General features: G+C 44.7%; 1 protein-coding gene across 1 annotated transcript in view; it reads right to left on the bottom strand.

Annotated features, from left to right (window-relative positions):
• The window catches only part of PAPPA2 (pappalysin 2), a 172,922-nt gene that overhangs the window by 138,565 nt on the left and 12,965 nt on the right, over positions 1–21,392 (bottom strand). The window contains exon 3 of the mRNA XM_019530580.1: positions 20,197–21,259. Coding sequence (XP_019386125.1) covers positions 20,197–21,259 — 1,063 coding nt within the window. The remainder of the gene's footprint in view (positions 1–20,196; positions 21,260–21,392) is intronic.

Raw genomic sequence — 21,392 nt, 5'->3', positions numbered from 1 at the left:
GCTCACTCCCCCACCTCCACACCTGGCAGCAGCCGGTGAGTGTGGACATTTTTTTTCAAAGAGCCAGGAGCTGGGACTGGGCAGGGCAGCCATTGAAAGCAGGCAGGGGATGAGGCCTATGCGATATGGAGAATCAGCTGATTCAGCAGCAGCCGAATCTCTGAATCAGATTTGGCTGAATCGATTTGGGACAGTGATTCGAATCACCGAATCTATCCCCCGTATCGGCCGAATCCAAATCCAAAGTGAATACCAGCTGCTTTGCCCAGGCCTAGTTGATATGGTAAATTTGGGAGTTGTTAAGAACCCTGTCAGTGGAGAGAGCTAATACCCTGAAACCCTTCATCTGTAGCAGTGAGCAAGTTACATGGGGTCTGCTAAGGTTTATGTAGAATAAATTATGCCTTATTTGATTATAAACTATTTGTGGTAGTAGGCTTTGTAACGCCTGTCCCAACACTTGTGCACATGGGTTTGAAGAACTCTAAAATTCGCCAGTAGGGAAATGGGGTTTGCAGGAGCCCTGGTGAAGAGCTGTAAGGATTGACTTATCCAAAGTATTTGGTGTTGGCCCAACTCTGCTCCCACTGAACTCAGTAGTAAAGCTCCTATGAGGGCGGTTAAGCCAACAGAGAGTACTTGGAAAATCCTAGCTTCCATGATCATGCCAATTCCAAGCTACACATGCACATATTTAGCAATTCATTTTGCAATCTGAGCATTCCTACCAAATCCTTGACAACAACATGAGTCTTGTTTTAAACATTGCCTTTGCAGAGGGGAGACAGAAAATACACACGTTATTCTGAGGCTAATGTTAAGGTTGGCAGTATTAAAGGGAGTGTGAATTACAATAGGACCCACAGCAAACACACTTCCTCTTGGGTCCTATAGAGGAACAGTGGACAGTTGTGTAGAACAAATACACCAGATCATGAACCCAAAGCACTTGCTATACCACCATGTACCTATTGCCAGGTAACTTAAATTTCAGAAGTGTTTTTTGACCAACAGCGATCATCTCAGTTCAGTTGCAGAGGGCACAGACCATGAACACACAATTACAACCAACATCAGCATTGCTAATGCAGGAAATGTAGAAATAATTCTATCACAGTCAAAAATCACTGGCATCTGAATTCACTTGCTATAAAATAAATGTAAAGAAATAAGCTTCACCATTGCGCACAGTTGAAAATTTAAGTTTTGCTATTAACCACATGAGAGCCTGGGCTTAAAAATGTCTTTCACTGGCCAGACTGCATTGGTAAGATGAATGCAAAATAGATTCATATTTTCTGACATAGAGTTGACAGGAAAAAGATGAGGGAAAAGTGTCTGGATAGGCACAAACAGGAAGCTCCTCTACAGCAAGCTGGAAATTTGAAATCTTAGAAATGCACATTTACTTTTACAGACATGATGTCAGGAGTTGTCAAGGGTGCATGACACGGTATAACAGAAGTGGTTTGCGACTTGGGCTTGTGAATGGGAGGCGGGGATAGGAGTCTGGTGTTCCTATCCATGGGCTCTCATCCAAAGCTCGCTAAAGTCAATGGAAAGATTCCAGTTGACTTCAAAGACCTCTGCTTCAGGCCCTATATGGGAAAGGGAAAGTTTCTATGTTCCTTTTTATAACACTGATATGGACTGTTTTTTGGATGTTTGGATTCTCCTGTGGTGGGGGTGGGGGAGAGGGTGGGAAGAGTCAGGTGAAATACATGAGTATGTTTCCAGTCCTGTGGTTTCAGTGTGCAAAATTCAACAGTGGCAAGTTATTCTAGCACAGGCTCCAAGATAAATAATACCAGATAGGTATATGCTAGTTATTTTGAAATAGTTTAAAATTAAAGTTTCAAAATATTCCAGTGCAAACACCACTGTGTCATGCCTGTCCATCTTAGCTTAGGGCCAGATTTTCAGATAATGTAAATTAGCCTTGCCACTTTGAAGACAGTGCAGCTACACAGATTTACACCAGCTGGGGATTTGGGTCTTCATTTCTGTTTTACTTCCTCCTTTGTTTACCTGATCCGGTGAAAAGGAGGCAGCATGCCCACCAGAAGTGAGGTTTTCATGCTTTGGATGTGTAGGGAAGGTTCTAACTCACCAGAGCCCTGCTGGCAAGTTTCTGCCCTCTGAGAAGCCAGAATTCACAGCAAAAGCTATATAGTCCAGGCAAAATGCTGGTCTGAGAATGGCAACCCCTTCACTGTGCACTCTGAACCAGGCATAGCCACCCCCCTAGAGCCAAGAGAGTAACTGTGAGCAAACTATGTAATGAAGTTCAGCTGCAGTGAGCAGAGGGGGATGGAACAGTCCAAAGAGCAGAATTTTGCCCTGAGTTTAGAAGGCACCAAAAATTAGCACTGACTTGGTGGAAGGCCTTTGGGGATGTGATTTAGCCCCTTTGTGCCTCAGTTTCCCATATGTTGAGTGAGGAACACCCTTGCTTCCCACACAGGTTTGTGGGTTATGTTTGCAAATCATTTTGAAGGCATAAAGAATTATGGCTGGAATGAGCCTAAGGAAATTTGATCTCCCAATGCCACTGAATTTCAATGGGAAGGGAGGATTTAACTCCCTTGGGCACCGTTTTGGATCACTCCTCCTGTGATCCTGGCCAGAACTGTATGCAGTATGCACTATTGCTTTTTTTTTTTTTTTTGTGGACCACTTGAAAATTGCTGAGGGTCTCAGCAGACCACTTAATACACTTTTTTAATCAAAACACACACGTCGTATTTTAATATCAGTAGTCTTACTTTACAACTTTACAAGTACAGATATTCTCAGTTTTTCTTCAACCTTTCTGGGGACCACCTGAACAGAGCTCACGGACCAGTGGGGGTCTGTGGACCACAGTTTGAGAACCTCTCTACTATTCTATTATTATGCTTCTTCCCCAGATCCGCAGGCAGTCAAGAACACTTTGTAGATAAGTGAAAATGAAAAAAAGTTCTTGGCCCCTGGGGTTTGGAATCTAAGGATGTGATTCCAAACCTCTGCAGGTTAAGGGGAGTCATGTGTGGACCTACCTGGGATGACTAACTCCAACTCCAAGTGAAGTGTTTGCAAAGTAAAGGGAAACAATCAGCAAAAGCAGGCAGGAACAAGGAGCCCAATCTATTGTCCATGGGGCAAAAGCAATTAGCTTGATCTAATACATGTGGAAGGATTTCCATTTTAATGACACTGGATCAGCCCATGGAATGGTGAGTAGGAGGGCACACAGTAGGGTAGGCACTAAGTACTGCAGCTGTTGTACTCAACAATGGAGGTAGAGTGAGAGTCAGGAGACCTGGGTCCTCTCCTGGTCTCTACCAGCAACCTCTTGTTTGACTTTGAGACTAGGTACAGAGAGTCAAAAAGCCTGAATCAATTCAGTCTTTGCAGGTTAGTCTAAGATGCACAGGTTAAATTGAAACAGAAATGAACAGACATTTACCTTTGATTCAGGAAATAGAGCCACATGCCTGTTCTCTGGTGCAGACAGCACAGCCCAGCCCAGGACTGCAAAGCATGCTAGGATGCTGGGGGGCTGTGATTTAACTTGAACCAGGAAGGGGTCTAAGACAAAAGTTCCATAAACTGGTTTGACCCAAATCAGTTAAGTTTAATACTACATTCAACCAGGTTTATCTTTAACCAGTTTTAGCCATTTTTAAACTGGTTTATGTGCACTGAGCTTCTATTCTGTTACAGGTTTAAACCAGTTTCTGATCACTTAAACTGGTTTACGTGTAACTTCTGTGCCTAGCCTGAATGTTTCACTTCCGTGCTGCTGTTTCTCTTTCTAGCCTTTGCTTCTCTTGTCTATTTGCAGTGAACTCCTTGGGACAGGAATTACCTCTCACTCTGTCTGTGACCTGCCCAGTTAGGATCCCATCTCATTTACCTCCTGGTGGTGGTACTCCAAACAACGAGCTCCAGGACTCTGGAGTGAAGGAGCCTAGCCCTGAGAGGTGCCTGCTGCCATCATCCTCAATTGAGTCTGTGAGGAGCTGGCACATTTCAACATTAAGCCCAGATGTATTGCTTCATAAAGGCCTTTTGCTCAAAGGTAATGTTAACAGCTACACGGGCTGCAAAGGAAAGGAGAAAAAAAGGGCTCTTTTCTACCCAATCTTTAAAAAAAATCTGGATTTATTTTTAGGTCCAAGAGATTGGGTGTTCCAGCTCAAAGCACAGCACAAGCAAGCCAGGATTCTAAAAATGCCTCATTCTCGGATATAAAAAGGACACTAGATAATTTATTGGGGAAGTTTTTCACCACAAACAAAAAAAAAAATGTGAGGCCGCCTATCATCCCCACTGTTGCCCTTGGCAGGCGAGAATCGCTAGCTATCAGAATTCTCTCCCCCACGTCTTTAGTCAGGTTTGTTTGCATTGTACTATTCTGGTGGTTTGGGGCTTAGCAGCCTTCAGTCCGCTTCCCCCCCATGCAAACGGACAATTCTATTTCCTAAATAATGGGGCATACCCGGCCAAAGAAAACTGAAAACAATACATTCATTTAACAACTCTAATGGCTTTGACGGAGCTTGCCAACCAAAATGCTGGATAAATCATTCCAGAGAGACCTTTTACTGGGAGCTGAAGAAATCCCAAATCTCCTTGCTGCCACTCAGTTTTGTTTTCAGGGGTCTCTCCAGCCAAAAAACTGAGAGATCAGTGGTCTTTCTGATCCTGAACTTTAACCTCTGGGGGCTTGAAGGAGGGTAGAGGCTGTGCCACCAGGGTCATTCTGTAGTGCCCAAGGGGACTAATGACTGCAGCCTCCAGCTGTTTGTGGTCAGCTATATGGCTGCCATAATGCAGAGGTCTTGTGTGGGGATTAGCTAGATCAAAAAAGGAATTAGACAAATTCTTGGAGGAAAGGGGCATCAGTAGCTATTGAGCATGAGAGTTAGGGATACAGCCTCTGAATGAGAACTTACTAGACCTTAAATGCTGGAGGCTGCAAGAGAGAGAAACAGGGGAGAAGAGGGGGACCCTGGTCATACCCAATTCACTCTGCCTTTCAGCATCCACTTTGCCACTATGACACAGGAGTTTTAACACATCAAGAACCTACAGTGTGACCCAGTAGATTGCTATTCTTATGTTCTTAAGAGCGGAAGTTGATCCCCACCCTGAAGTCTCTGTTCTCTCCTCCATGGTTCTTCCACTATTGTTATCCTGCTAAAATCAGGCCTCCTCACTGGAATTTTCTCCATTAAAACCATGTTGTGCTATAATAACAGCTGACACTTGGATAGTGCTTCCTTCTGTCAGAAGCAAAGTCTGCCACACAAGCTACACTATGCAATGGAGTGGTCTGGGGTGGGATGGCGCAACCATCTAGCCATACACAGAAACATTACACAACATTTTGGAACTTACAAGAGCCCTATGGAATTTGATATGGATGAAACCAATCAACTTGTATAGAAATTAACTTCTGTCATCTCCAATACAAAATTACATCCTTGCTACAGAATTTTTAAATGACCCTGAAAAGCTGGATATCTAACAGAGGGTTGTATTTCATCAGTGGAATTCCAAAGCTCGGGTTAAGGATTTCGCAAAAGGTTGTTCTAATCCATTAAATTCAACAGGAGCTGCCAATATAGTTTTAAGATTCTGAACTGGTAGTTCCTAAATATTTTGCTGGACTGGGGATTAAGAATGAGTAATGGGCTTGATTTATCATTGCATTACTCCAGTTGTGTGCCAGACCTATTCCACGGATATTAGTGCAAAGCAGTCCTGTATTATAAGCTCACCACTTCTAACTAAAACACTGGCGGGGTGTCTGAGGTGGCCACTATGTTACTGCTCACAGTAGACTCTGACCAGCACAAGGGGTTCACACATCCCTAATTCTTGCAAAACATACCAGAGGATCCTGAAAGCCCACAAATAGCCTATGCTTCAGTAACATCCTTCCTCTGGAAGATGCAGCTTCCAGATCATAGTCCCTCCAACACCATGCTGGAGGGACTGGGACTGTACTAACTGAGAGCCCTGGTATGTGCACAAATAAGCATGGACAAGTGAACAGTAGGCACTGTCCCGCTGAATTCCAAAGGATATTTATATGGAAAAAAACTTAATCAAGCATGTATGCCTTTGTAGGACTGAAACCTTGGGTTGTGTGGTGTCTCTTCTGGAACTACCACAGCATCCTGCAGCACTGATCTTCCTTCCCATTGATGATCTCACATCCATAAAGAGTAGGTCTGTCCCTACTAAGCATGCACATACTTCCCTGATACTTTATCCTTCCCCCTTTATAATTATCCTCGCGCACATCCTCCCTGGGAACCAATGCAAGCTTTGGGAGACCAAAAGCCACAAAGTGCTATTACAGACATCAATCACACAAAATCTCATTCATCATGTAATGGAAGTTATTACTTAAGGAAAGCTATACACCATTTGGTATAATTTAGGTATTCCCCAAGGACAAGGAAGAGCTGCAATGGAAAATAAGATGGATGTCACATAAAACATGGCAATGAAATAAAGACATTTGCTTTTAGATGAGAAGGGAGAATAAAAAAAAGAGATATGCACGAATATACTCAGAAAAACAAGGAATCATGAAAAATGAGGTATGAAAAAGGAAAAATAAGAAAAAAAAAATAAGAATCAACCCCTGGAATGATAAAGCAATAGAAAAATCACTAAAAATTGATGCTGGGCTGTGCAATTACTCTTAGCTACCTAAAGGTGGCATAAGTGTAAAAAAATTGAAAACCTCCCTAATTCTCTTTGGCCCATCTCATCTATCCAAATAGATTTTATCAATGTGATAGTTGAATGCCTAGAAAACTGTCCCACCAGTCAGAAATATGAGAGACTGTGAGGCACATGTCTGGGGAAAAGGAATTCAAGAGTAAGGCTGAAGCGTGTATGCATGGAAGTGTGAAGCTCCTGACTATACAAGATAGCTTGGCTTGAAAGAACTGGAAGTGCCTACAAGCGTGAAACATGCACATTACAAAAGTGTTTGAGAATGTAAGGATGTATAAATATGTATAGTAGGAAGATTGTTGAATGGCAGATAGTGGCTGTTAGGTACTTGCCACATTTAGGTATTTGGAAACATGTTCCCATTTATTGTGAAGCATTTTTAGACTACTTTAGAAGTGTAAATGGGCCTCAGAGCAAATGGGAGTAAGGCCCTTGCATTTTGTCTTCAAAAATCCACAGGCAGCAACATAGCAGACTCTGCCGGCTGCAGTAGAGAATCTAAGACTATGTCTTTTTTTAAAAATCTCTTTGTTTTAACAGTTTTTGGCTCTGATCAGTCAGAGCACCAGCTTAACACTAATTTCAATGAGACTACACACAAACAGATAATATTGAGCATGTGCTTCCATTAGCGGTACTCAACCTTTTTAGATTCAGGACGCCCTTCAATAAGTTTTTTTTAACTTTAGTGGCACCCTAGTTACGAACCACTGTTGCACCACCTCATTTGATCTCACTGGTTCTCAGCCCAGGTGCTGCAGCCACTGTGGCCCACTGGAACTGCCCTGTACACCTTGTGAACAACCAGACTGGGAAGGCGTGCAGATCCCAAAAGGGTCTCGCATCAGCACAGTTGACTCACTTGCTTTCTTGCTCTACTAGTTCAGGCCCTCTGAGAAGATGCATGATAAAAATTGTTACATAACAAATTAATCCTCAGTGCATATTTTTAAGAGCAAAAGGTGATAATATAAAGGACAGCTATTAAACTAATTATATCTGTCACTAGTATAGAAACCAAACTGTGCAAATGTTTTACAGCAGAAAACAACATATGTAAATTTATATGGTCTTTCCATTTCTTTTACCTTTTTCTTTTTTACTTCTTCTGACCTAACAGCTACATCTGTAAGCCGCTACCACCTGCCTCTCTCAAATCAGCCACCAGCTATTCCATTTGGAGTACACTCAGACTTCCCAGAAACACAAGCTTTTATCAAGATACACCATTGCCTTCCCAATTAGAGCCAGGACTGCTACCAGGAGTGAGACCAGCTTAGCATTACAGAACAGACAGAGGTTTTTATCTGGGAGCTCTGAAAAGATGATCACCAGATTATTTGATAATTCTACAGTATTGCTACCTGACGCTGAGGCAAGAGCCAGTCATACAACATCATCTGCCTGTCACACCACTCTGTGCCCCAAACCTGCATACTTTTTCTCATAATAATGTTATTTTTTCTGATTTGTTATTTGTTGTTGCAAAAAAGTTGTCCATCACTTCAGTGGTCATGCAACAGTCTTCCCACAGGACCCTCAAAGTAGCCACTTTTAATTCTTACTTCAGCTAGAGGGCATTTACACATATCCTCGTGTTTCTCCTCTGTCCTCACATTAATCTTAAATAACTACATTGAATCAAAGGTCTTTGCTGCAATTTGCCAGGTACACACTTTGACTGGACCAAGTAGATCACACCTACCACTCTCCTTTAATACCTGTCTGTTCTCAATTAATTGTGTAGCTTTGGTAAAGGTGGATGGCAAGATATTTAATAGGTAATTATGCCTATCGAAGCACAGTCAGTTTTACTTTTGCTGGATTTCAATGTCAATAATCGAGGGGAGATGTCCACAGCTTTTGGAATTCGTAAAGGATTATAGGAATCAATTAAATACACTGGTGAGCATAGAAACCAACTCCTCTCTTGATACTTCATAACATCTACCAAAGAACCCATAAAAGCCTGGCAACTTGCCCTCAGACATCTGTTTAATTATCTCCTCAGCATCAGCATCCTTACTTATGAAAGCGAGGAAACTGATATTTGCAATGTATGCTATTTGCAAATCTAGCTTTCACTTATGTAAAAGAAGGTATCAAAATACAGCTGGTTGAAATGTCTTTAAATGTTGATAAAATCCTAAACCTGGGGAGGAAAGTCAGGAAAAAATGCAATGCCATTTTCATGATCTTTTCCCCATTTGTCAAACAAGTTACATGGAACTAATTAATATTCTTCACATTTCAAATTGTTCAGATCTTGAAAAGAGGAAGTGAAAAAACTGTTCAATGCTTTCAAAAGTGTTATCTATCTCTGATGAATTCAAATCAAAGTACCCTGACATGTTGCTTTCTCTTAATCATTTAAGTTGGCCTTCCTCTTCTTTATAGATAGTTTTTGCTCTTTCTTACTCCTTTGGGAAAAAAAAACTGGCAAAACTGCTGTGACTGGCTGCAGAAAGCTTTATTTTTACCTCAGAGACTTATGCTGTCCCTGAAGTATCACTGAATTTGGGAACCTGAGCAATGGGAAGGATGGTGGTGTGTCAGCAATGGAGGAAATGGAGAATTTGGGGGAGAAGAAACAAAGAGCTTTGCCACAAGCCCTAAGCAAGTAGGCTGGTTGCCCCAGGAACCAGACTGTGCTTCTGTTGTAACCTGGCTCTGGTTCCTCCCTTCTTCCAAGGGAAAATAATCAGTGGCAACTCTCTGCAGCTGCAGGTTATTTACCCTGCCCTGCCTTTCCAGGTGGTGCACTGGAGCAGCGAAGGGTGGGACTCTGGGATTCGTTTCTGGCTCCTGTCATTGTTTCACCCTTTACAAGAACAAGCAACCACCCCAGGAAAGATCCCTCCCAACTCCACACTGGCACTGATGACATGGATAGCATTTATACAGATGTACTGAGGCTCCCCAACCAGGAGGAGTTACAATCTGGCCCTTCTTTCCCTACAGCAGTAGTCATATGGGGTACGTACAGTCAAAAAGCCCGAGGCTGAATTGATTCAGTCTTTGCAGGTTGTCTAAACTGCAGAGGTTAAGTTGAAACAGAAGTGAACAGACATGCAGGAAATATAGCCATGTACCTGCAGTGGCTCATACCAGAAACCAGGGGATGCCACAGCACAGCTCTCTGGCACATCTAGTACAGGCTGTGCTTCCTGCTGCCCCCCAGGTCTCTGGGATTTCTAATCCAAAATCACAGCAGCAGGACTCTACAGGGTTGCTCATCACTTCCTCTTCCTGCTTCCAGGTGCCTCTGGGGGTGTAGTGCCACATATCGTACAATGTGTTTGCAGAGCCACATACTGTGCAACCACACTTGTCTGGAGGCGCTCTGGGATTTGTAGTCCACAGCCACAGCCAGCAATAAGTTTGAGCCAGGAAAGGGGTGTTTAACTCCCTTCCCTAGCCGCTGGGGCTTGCTGGGGGGGAGGACAGACTGAGCTGTATCCCCAGCCAGGCTTGCCCCCTCTACCCCCTTGTCAGCCAGCCCTCACTGCTCCACCTAGCAAAGCATGCTGGGGGACTCTGATTTAACTTGAACCAGAAAGGGGTCAGGGACAGAAGTTTCATAAACTGGTATGACCCAAATCAGTTAATTCTAATATTACATGCAACCAGATTTATCTTAGACTAGTTTTAGCCATTTTGAAACCGGTTTATGTGCACTGAGTTTCTATTCTGTTACAGGTTTAAACCAGTTTCTGATCACTTAAACCGATTTATGTGTAACTTCTGTCCCTAGCCCTGGTGCTGGAAAGCCTGAGTGACTGGCTGCATGCTGCGTGCTCTGTGACTGACAACCATACGTCTTGCTCTCCACACCTACTGCTGTGTGTGTTGCTGTGAAGACCGGAAGAATAATTCCCGGCCTGTTCATCCCTTAGGGCTTGTTTATGAGGCAACACTCAGGAAACCTAATCTGAATTGACTTTTAGAAATGGATTAGTTAACCCACGAGTTGATTTATTAACTTGTAGAAATGGATTAGTTAACTCCCACAAGTGGCCATAATTTCCTTTTGGCTTACTTCACTTTCAAAGCACAGGAAGATACAATAGCTCCAATTCAAATTTAATTCCAAATAAGAACATCCACAAGGAGGTTTAGTGCAGTTTAACTAATCCATTGTAGAATTTCATCTTCAACTATTTTGGATTTTCTTTCCTGACTGTCCCCATGTTGGTAAGCTCTTGGTCTCTTTCCGCATTGGCTGCCAGGTGGTTTATGGGATGAAGACATCTCTTCACTAGGAAGTGGACTGAAACTCATCAAATCACCTCTCTTCTACCTTGTCTGGGCTCCACTTGACACCTGGAGGTGAAATGCTCCACAACCCTGCCCATGTCCTCTTAGTCATCCAGTCTCCTGTGGTTTTCTGTTTTGCATAAGTAATGACACAACAGGATCTAGTTGACTCACTGCCTGAGGGTGATGCTTGCTGAGTGTTAATTGCTGCTAATGAGCTGCCATCACTTTTTCCCCCCTCACAAGGATTAATTAAAAAGGCACTCAAGCAAGGTAAGATGCTTTTCTGCAGCAAATCAACACAAAGTTCCTGATGACTCTGGCACCACACTGCAACAACTCCCCCAAAATGCTTTTTAATCAGGATAAAAAGGGGAAAAGTCAGAGAACAAGCTACTTTTCTGGCAACACTTGTGATTCTGTTACACAGACAAGCAAAGCAACACCCTCCTTAAATGTCTCCTACAGGTATGATATGCAGAGGGTTGGCTGACTTGAGAGGCAGCTAAACCAGTAAAACAACTCTCCAGTGCAAAATTACTGCAAACAACATTGCTCTTGGGGTCTTTTATTGGCAGGAGCTTGTATTTGTTGCAAGGATATTCTTTACCTTAAAAAGTCTTTTATAAAATAGCTTAAAATCTGGATGTGGTAGCATGAAAGGGCACTGCCATGTGTGGAGAACTAGATCTTCTGTTTACCCAGGGTGAAGTTCACCTCTGGACAGAAGGACAATCAAAGCTTTTTGCATGGCTTGAGTCCCACTGGTCCTCATCACAGGAGCATGTGCAGCCATCGATCCTCCAAACTGGTCTCCCAAGATATTTTGGTCTTATGTAGAGCACCCAACCATTGCCTGTTTTCTCAGAAATACCTGCTAGATTACCCTAGTTCTGAGTCCATAACAGAAAGGTTTTTTGTACCACAAAGGAACACAGAAATTGGAAAAACAGACTTGGGCTTCATCTGGCACAGCCTTCTCTTTTCAATGGTGACCAGGCAGAGAACATAACCAATCCAGCAGTGGCTAAACATGGTATAACCTGCCTATAGGGAAAACTGCTCTCTACCTCTTCTGTTAGTGGTTGATTTATGCCCTGAAATGTGAGGGTTTACACACCTTCTTAAAAAAATATCCATATAATTTTGGAGGATCTCATTGCTTCCATAAATGTCTGATCCATTTTTTTTAATAGTGGTGAACTCTTGGCCTCCAGGATGTACTGGGACACCAAGTTCCTTTGTTGAATGGGAAAGAATTGAAGTGTCTCAGTGCAAGGAAACCAGGGACTACGGCCCCATGGAACACACAAGTCAGTGTAGAAACACTGAGAAAACAGCAAGGTGATGGGGAGGCTCGTTTAAGCCAAGCCAACCTTCAAACTCAGACTTGGAAGCTTATCACCCAAGTTAACTGTGCAATGTAGACATCGCATTTTCATTACCCCTTTAAAGTAACCATCCCAGTCTTTCAAGCTCTTCTCCCAAGGACATCTGTCCAAGTTTCTGACAATCCTTGCTGCCCATCTCTCAACCCGCTCTATTTCTGCCAGACCTTTTTTCAGATAAAGTGCCAAGGACTGAACACTATTCCAAGGGAAGACATATAATTGATTTATAGATAGTGGCACTACAATGCATTCAACATTTTTTCTGTAATTCTAATCTCTATGTTAAGATTTTATTTGTGTTTTTTTTACCTCCAGGACACAGCGAGCAGGGGTTAATTGAGCAGTCCACTATGGCAACCTTGATCCGTTTCAGCCCTACTTCTCTCTTCTCTACAATTTAGAATACAGCACCTGAGCAATTGAAAATATGCCTTACAAAGTCTATTGCCCTTGCATTTGTCAAAAGTGATTTTCATTTTGCCATTGTGTTGCCCTTACCCTTGGCTGTGATAGGCCTTTCTGGACTTTTTCAAAGCCAACTATAATCTTGACTAATTGATATAATGTTGAATCATCTAAAACTCCACAGATTGAAAAAAAATGTGGTAGATTCAGGACTACAGAGCTCACAGTATCTGCTTTTCCTTACAACAAAAAATAAACCACACATACATTTGCTTAGACCACACAATTTCTATTGCTCTATCAAGAAAGGTAAAAGTACCAGAACTGCCTAAAATGTTCACAGCAAAACCACAAAACCACATGAAGTTCCCTCAGTCTGGAGATTTGTTACAAACTTGAAGCTCGTATCCACAAACCTTGAGCAGAAACTGGGCTCAGTTTCCAAGAAAGGGAGTGATTTATGTTCTGGCATTGAGCTGGAATCATGGTTTTAACATGAAATCAGGCGGAACACTATGATTTTGACTGAGTCTAGTTCTGGAATGTTGTGTCCATTTACTCCTGGAGCTCCCAAGCGCAAAGCTCAGAAGGCAGAGTCTTCTGCGGAAAACCTGAGGCACACATTTACATGCATCTTAGTGAAGCCAAACTAACATGCTGGGCAATGTTTGTAGGTGAATATCAGGCCTGGCTCCTTTTATTCTGAATTTAAAACATCTGCATGAGTCAAAGCTCTCTAGAAAGCTCCTAGTGTTGCCCTCTGTGTTGCACAGTTTGATCTAACATCTTTTTTATCATAGACAAGTATGGCTGGAAGGCACCCCAAGAGATCATTTAGTCCAACTGGGGATCGAGCCTGCTGTGCTAACACTGCACAGCAGTGGCCAGCAATGGAATAACTATTTATGATGAGGGAAAGAAACAATTTCTTTTCTGTTCATCCTTCCCTTTGTCAGGGCTAGAGGGTGCCAATTCATGCCAAAGGCCTGTTGTGGGTATGGCCATGGCCCCACATCCTGCCCACCTTTCCTGCCCTTTCTTTCCAATCATATGCCATGGGGAAGAAAAGCAGTTTCAAGAAACTTCAGCACTGCACACAACATAGAGAACACATGGACTGCCCTTGTGCACCCACACACAGAGGTTAGAAGTCCTTGAGGCTCTTTCATTCCATGTAAGGCCTGCTAACAAAGTGCCATTGCAGAAGAGGAGATAGACATGCAGCTGATACACATGCTACTTGGCAGACAGCCTACCAAGCCTCTCTCAGGTGTTCATAAGTACAGGCTGGCTTATGGCTGTTAAAGCCTAGGAGGGAATTCCCCTGGAAATTATGATAGGTCTTTTGGTTTCTTACAAGATTTGCAACTTAACTGTCTTGGCAAGCAGGCTGCACATGGGGCTTGCCTTGGGAGAGACCTAAGAGCACAAGGCATTGATACTGGATGGTGCACTAACATCCCCACCTGCAGATGAGAGCTGCTCAAAACTTTTCCTGCGGAAAAGGCAGGCATCTCCAGGGAACTTTGACTGGACTAATTCAAAGCGTCTTTGGTGAACATATCCAGTTTGTCCTTTTTTTTTAACAAGAAATGATCTACACATTTCATTCCTAATAGTCTAAATGCTTTGTTTTTTGCTTGGGTTGTATGTTATGTTTTAGTCAAAATGACACATTTTGATCAGCTTGGAGTAAAACATTTTGTAATATTTCAGTTTGTGAAAAATTCCCAGGATTTCAACTTTTCATTCCAATGTGGAAAGAAAGAAAAATTTTAAATATCTGGATTCCCCATCAACAAAATATCTGTTTCTGGCTGGCTGTACCAGGGAGTTTACCATCAACACTGAATGCTTAGACCAAGATCTTCAGTTGGCATAAATCACCTGTGGAGGACCTGACCGCCTTTGCAATTATGGGAGTACAAGATTTTGCATGGATCTAAGTACAGGTCTCCCATTGTCCTGCCTTCTCTCAGTTCAATTTCATTTTTGTTTCAATTCTCCCCTTGGCTGCCACTTTGAAGACCTCTCTTTAAGTTCTACACGCTCCCTTTTTCTCTTTAACTTTCACTGCATTACAGCTCCTTACATTCAACTCTTTGAGGTCCCAATTGAGCAGAAGTACTCCCTAAAAAAACAGCAGGGCTAACTTCTCTGCTTGTGCATACACCGGTATTTGGTCACTGACTTCAACAGAACAGCACCAATATACACCACTTTGATTTTAAGATAGACCTGGCCATCTATAAGTTTATCAGGGGTGACCACCAGTACCTGGCAGAACGATTGTTCACCAGAGCGCCCCAAGGAATGACAAGGTTGAATGGTCATAAACTACTGCGAGACCATTTCAGGCTGGACATATGGAAGAATTTCTTTACTGTCCGAGCCCCCAAGGTCTGGAACAGCCTGCTATCAGAGGTGGTTCAAGCACCTACATTGAACACCTTCAAGAGAAATTGGATGCTTGTCTTGCTGGGATCCTAGGGCCCCAGCTGACTTCCTGCCCTTTGGGCGGGGGGCTGGACTCGATGATCTTCCAAGGTCCCTTCCAGCCCTAATGTCTATGAAACCTGTGAAATCAAAGCACTTGGCTAACTATCCACAAACAATAAGAATCAGTCCATCACCTCCAACACACCAGCCACTTCTGCAGGCAGAATGCCATTGGACAGTGCCCAGCAACATGATACAACTACCTGAGAGCAGAAAGCAAATCAAGAGAAGTCAGGTTGGCAGAATTATTGTCCTGGCATTTAACCAGGATACCAGGTTTATTTTCCCTGCTGTTGGGAAAATGCCCTGGGATCCTTGAATGACTACAATATCCCATAAGAGTGCAACAAGGATTAATTAGTTAATGCTTGAAGAGCACTCTGAAAACATAAAGCCTGAGAGACAGGATATCTGGAAGGTTTCCGTCGCAGGAGGAAGTTCTCATGACGAAGGGCTCTAACAGAATTCCAGCAGTATTACTCAGGTGAGCACTATGGGGACAGATGAACATGAGCAGAAAGCCTCTTTTGTCTTCTCCTTGTATTTTCTCAGTCCAGTGAAACAAGAAGCAAGGAGAAGAGTAAGGAAAGCCAAAGGTTAGGAGGGTCTGCTCTCTTTTCCTCTGACCCATCTCCCAACCATCACCCTTCAGATGCCCGCTTTCCATCTCTGTCTGCCTTAGTTTCATAGTTTGTAGGGTCAGAAGGGACCTGAGTAGATCATCTATATATCTATATTTCCACTTGTGATAAGTGCCCTTCAGATGATACATAAAAGCCTGGCTTATGAATAAAACTGAGCTGGGCCAGCACCCATGTGACCCCAGGGCCCAGCTGGCAGAGCTGCTTGAGAGGAAGAGGGGAGATGAAGTACTTGCCCCAGAAGCCCTATGTTGAACCTTATCCTATCAGGTCCTGTCTGTTGTGAATCCTACAGTCCTCATTGCATCCACCACTTAGATGGAGCTTTCAATCAGGAATGACTGAGACCTGTTCGCATCACCCTAACAAGTAGCCAGTGCAACCGAAAACCTCTCCAACAGAGAGCCAGGTCCACACACACTCATTTACACACACATGGGCCAATACAAAGGGAACAATTGACTCCAACTTGATAAGAGGACTAAACAAAACATGGCAGTATTCTCCCCATCCCAATCAGAAAAGTACATTGGACAGTGCAACTGACAGAAGGTGCGCTGGGCTCAGATCCTCTCTGATTGCGAGAATACCGAAGAAAATCAGGAAGGAAAGGACTGCTTTTGTCATGGCTTTGCTTGTTGACTCTGGGAGATTTGTGCAAGTGCCTGTTTCGTCTCATCACTCACTAGAGCAGGGTGGCCAAGGTCCCCTGGCCAAGCATTCAAATATCACATCCATCACCATCATTGGCACAATGGCGGCAGTGGATCTGCCACTTGGGTGGCATATGCATTAATACTTTCTTTGCACAGGAGTGTATACCTTATGATGTGCTCTGAAGCCTGTGTGCTGGGGCTTGGTTTTGAAGGGCCTTGCTTGCTTCACATCTCATCCAACACAATTTTGTCAGAGACTGGATGCAGCTCAAGAGTGACTAGAAATGTTGGGTGTGCAAGTAGAGACTCAGATATACAGAGGAGGGGGAAGCTCACACTTCCTGAAAATGTCTCCCTTTTAACTGTTCTCCAGTTCAGCCTCCTGATACCAAGGCTCCCAAAGTGGCTAACACTTCGAAAACATAGGCTGCATTGATAAGGCTACAGGCCTTGGTTCCCTGCTGCTTCAAGTCCGGTGAAGTCACTTGCACCCCATTCAAAGAGAGCAAGAAGAGCAGAAGGATAATATTCAACATCCAGGGGTGCAGGACACAAGCCCAGGACACAGCAAGGAAGACTGCGTCCAATGGATCCCTAAAGGTCTCTCTGCATTCCCTTATCACTCTCTCCTTCAGATAAGGCTGCATCTTAGCTCCCTACCAAAGCAGAGGGATAACTCTATTGAAGACAACTTGATATCTCCCCTTTTCTGGTTGATATGCACCAGGTTTAAAGATTACCTCTGAACAGAACCTAAGTTCAAGCAAACCCATTTGTTTTCATGTACAGAGAAGAAATGATAGTTCCCCACCAGAAACCAACACATGCTCTTTTCTTTTTAAAAAGTACTCCATCACTACGAGAGGCATCACAAGTTCTTTCAGCACCTGGAGCTGGAAGTGAGAGGCAAGGCCTTGAATTATGCTGACTACTGAAGAGCGGCTTGTGGGGGAGAGGAGAAGAGAGAGTGGGAGGAGAGCTGTGGTTGAGGGACAGGCAGCATGGGGAACAACCCACTCAGGAAGGCTCAGGGCAAAGCCTCCCCAGGAGGGAGAACATCACTTTACCTCCCTCCCCACCAAGATCCGCTATTGGATATGGGACCACCTGCCCAGTTCAAATAGCCAGGCAGTGCAGGGCTGTGCCTGCCATGCAAAGATTCAGGGAAGGAAGCCATATCAGCACCCTCTCTTAAGCTGGTGCCCTAAACTGGTGTCCTGCTCACCCCTTAATAGTGACACTGCTGAGTGCCAACACAGTTGGAGACCAAAAGCAGACATTTATCAGGGAAAAAAGTGTCTAGGAGCACACTGGCAACATGTGGCTTTGGTCAGAACCTCTGGGTGTCTTGCCAAGGACGATCCCCACAAGGATTTTCACAAGAGGCTCGATTCCAGCACGCTCACATACTCTGAGCAGTGCCTTACTCTAGGCTTTCCTTGTTTCCCCATTTGAAGACAATAAAGCAACACTGCAGATGCTGTTTAACATAGCTCAAGGGATCAGTCTCTAGCCTTTAGCCTGTAAAGCACAGGGCTACTGCAGGTTGTCCAGGACTACTCAGCTACCTCGACTGCCTGGTCAACAAGACCTGAAGGTGCAAACAGACTAGGGGATGTCTGCATAAAAGCCTCATGCTGATGCCACTGGAGCCTTAGGAATGGAAGGGCAAGAGATGGCTGCTGCATATGCTGCCCTTTACTGTCTGTACCCCTCTCTGCCTCCATACTCTGAAGGCTCCCTCTCCTGGGGGGTTGGGTACCCAAAAGGAAAAGATGGAGACTTGATAAGCCAGAGAAGATGCCCACGGAGAAGGCAACCTAGGGTACTTTCAGGGATTCCTGGCCCCTCTTGCAAGGCTGTTGGGTTCCCACCAGCTAGCATGTTGTTGGCCCATGCTAGTAAGTAATAATAATAGCAGCAATAATGATTAATGGTGGCTGCTCCATTGCTGGCCAAGTGCCCTGCAGAGACAGCTGGAAAAAGACACCTCTTACAACCAGATTGATGGTGTTGCACTTAACAGCCAAGCTGCCAAGGAGCTCAGGGAGAGTTTAATCCAGATATGGTCCCTCTGTATGGATAACTGTGGCCTGTGAGGCTTCTCAGAGAAATAATGGGCTCAGTGGGAGTCAACCCCACTCAGTTACAAAGAAGAGATGGGGTAGAATCTATTTCCTTTCCCCACTCTACACTGCTTGCCTCTGGAAGAAGGTATAGATGCACAGGACCCAGGTCAAGGGGCCTGGGAAAGGAGTTAGGACCTTGCACAGCTTCCGGGGGGGTCTTGCTCTGACAGGACTTCAACTTTGTCTCCTGCAGTTCTTAAGGAATAATAAGGCCCTTCCCCTTTAAGCGTGGGATAGGGCATTGTGTGAGGAAATGGGGGGTCACCATATGTTTTCACATTATGGAATTAGGTCGTGCTATTGCCAGCTTTTCTGCAGAACTTAGAAACTCCAGAGAGTTGAAGTTCCTACTATTCTCTCTTTTCTTTTCTTTTTTTAAAGAAGAAATTTAAAAAATGTGCCAAGGAAATTCCACTCCAAAGACACTTGCGCTGAGAAGATCTGGCTGACTGAAGGGGACAGTTATTAAAGATAACTATGGAGATTGCTGAAGATGTGTGTATGAAATTCTCCATCTATCTCCATTGCTCATTTAAACAAAAAGAAAGAGTGATTCATTAGCACAATCTGGCTTTTCCATGCTGCCCTAGCATTTTGTCTGCCACAAGCAAGCAGGCAACAAGTGAATCAGGGGAGCCCTAAATTAGACAAGTTCTCTCCCTGGATGCTCAGTTCTCATCTCTGATGACCTGGTTACAGGTCGCAGTTACATAGAAGGTGAGATGCATTTTCTGGGTCTCATCAGATGCAGTGGGTGGCAGAGCAGTGAAGGCATCTTGCAATAGCTTCATAGGTCTGAAGCTTGCTTTGAGAGTCTACTGCAGGCTGATCCCAGTCAATCCAGCTGTAAATGGGAACACAGTCATTCAGTTTGGGGAGACAAAAGCCTCTGGACATGATGCCAGCCATTTCAATCCCCTGTATGCTACTGGCTACAGAAACTGTCTCCCTTTGCCATGCTAGCCAAATGGGCCATTTGGTCCAAGCAGACCTTTGACTCTTCTGACTTACTAGATATTTATGCACTATTCACAACAACAACGGGAACAACAAAAAACACCACTGTGAAGTGAGTAAATGGTAATCTTCTCTCAGAATTGGAATAGCAGAAATACTGCAAATCAGGAATAAAGTGCGCCAAGATAGATTTGGAGGCTGTGTGAGGATGGAGATGTCTCACAACAGTGGTGAACAAACAGCAGGTCAGGAATCAGATGACTTTGAAGAGCTCCAGCTAAGGACAGAATAGCAGGGGCTGCTAAGGGGCAGGACTTGGAAGAACTGTGGGCAACAGGAACCCAGGTCTAAACATGGAGGGACATGGGTGGGCTGGATGCACCCAGAGGTTCACTGACAGAGCTGGGGGGTAGCTTGGGAGCCCAAGACTGGAACACCATGGGGTACTGATTTCCAGAGTATGGTTGTGTGGGAACTTCAAACCTGTGTCTACCCTGACCGCAAACCTCCCTCAGCTTACCGTTCAGGTGAGTCAGGGTCAAAGCAGGTCTTCCTGACATCAGTCACCTGGGGGTCACAGCAGTCTCCATCATCAAAGTCATCGAGCATGTTGTTGCACTCCATGTGGCAGATACCATCCCGCCTCTTCCAGGAGAAGCAACGCCCTTGCAGACGACAGTCACCCCCATCATAGCCAGTCAGAGGGTGCTCGCACTCAGGGTCACAGTGGTCATTGCCGATCTTGCTGGGCTCGCAGTTGACTAGGACCGTGCGGTGGCGCAATGAGGAGTTGTAGACCTCATGGAGAGTCAGCTGCCAGGTGATGTTGTAACGACTGAAGGCTTCACTCAGGGCCTGGTGCTGACGTGAGATCTGCTCCCGGCTGACGGTAGGTTGGAGCCCGTGGTCATCGTGGATGTTGACTACACGGTAGCGGACCACCTTCTCACTGCGCAGCGGCCAATGCCTGTTGTAGTAGGAGATCAACTCCACGTTGTCACAGACCGTTTGCCCACATTCAGGGGGTGCTAGTGGAAAGAGAACATCAGGTTCTGGCATTGGGAGGTTCTCAAGCAGAGGGTAACCTCCATCTTTGAATGTTGCCCACTGCTCCTCCAGGCGGGCAAAGCTAGTGCTGAGCACCAAGGCAGCATCCCCACCCTCAGTCACCTGTAAGAAGCCACGCTGCAGCCTGTCCTGGGGCAGGGCTATGTTCCAGAGAGCCAGGGACATGAGGTGTCCACGGAAGTTGTGCCCATCCTCAGAAGTGTCCCCTCCCAGAATCAAGGTGCGGCAGGAGGCCATGAAGGCACTGTGCAAGGCACCTGCTTGCTGGTCATTTCTGCCCACCTGCACCCCATCCAGGTACAGAGTCATCCACTGCCCATCATAGGTAGCAGCCACGTGGGTCCAGGTATTGGGTCGATATCGGTGGTACCCAGAAACTACAGTGGCTCTCTTCATCCGGTCTGTCCTGAGAGAGAAAAAGAAGCGGGCATCTTTCTTCCCTAGGTGCTGCCACAAGTGAATTCCCAGGGCCCAGCCCTTGTTGCTGACCGCATGGGAGCAATTGTCAAACACACCTGTAGGATGGTAGGAGAGAGGAGACCTTGTAAGATAAAACACACCAAAGTGAGGAATGCCAAGATACATAACACAAAGGCAGCTGGGGGAAGGCAGTGGACTTGGCCCCACTCCCCCTCCATTGGAAGCTGG

This window comes from Crocodylus porosus, unplaced genomic scaffold, assembly GCF_001723895.1.
Source record: "Crocodylus porosus isolate Cpor-Errol unplaced genomic scaffold, CroPor_comp1, whole genome shotgun sequence".
Classification (NCBI taxonomy): domain Eukaryota; kingdom Metazoa; phylum Chordata; order Crocodylia; family Crocodylidae; genus Crocodylus; species Crocodylus porosus.
This window is presented reverse-complemented; position numbering and strand designations above follow the sequence as displayed.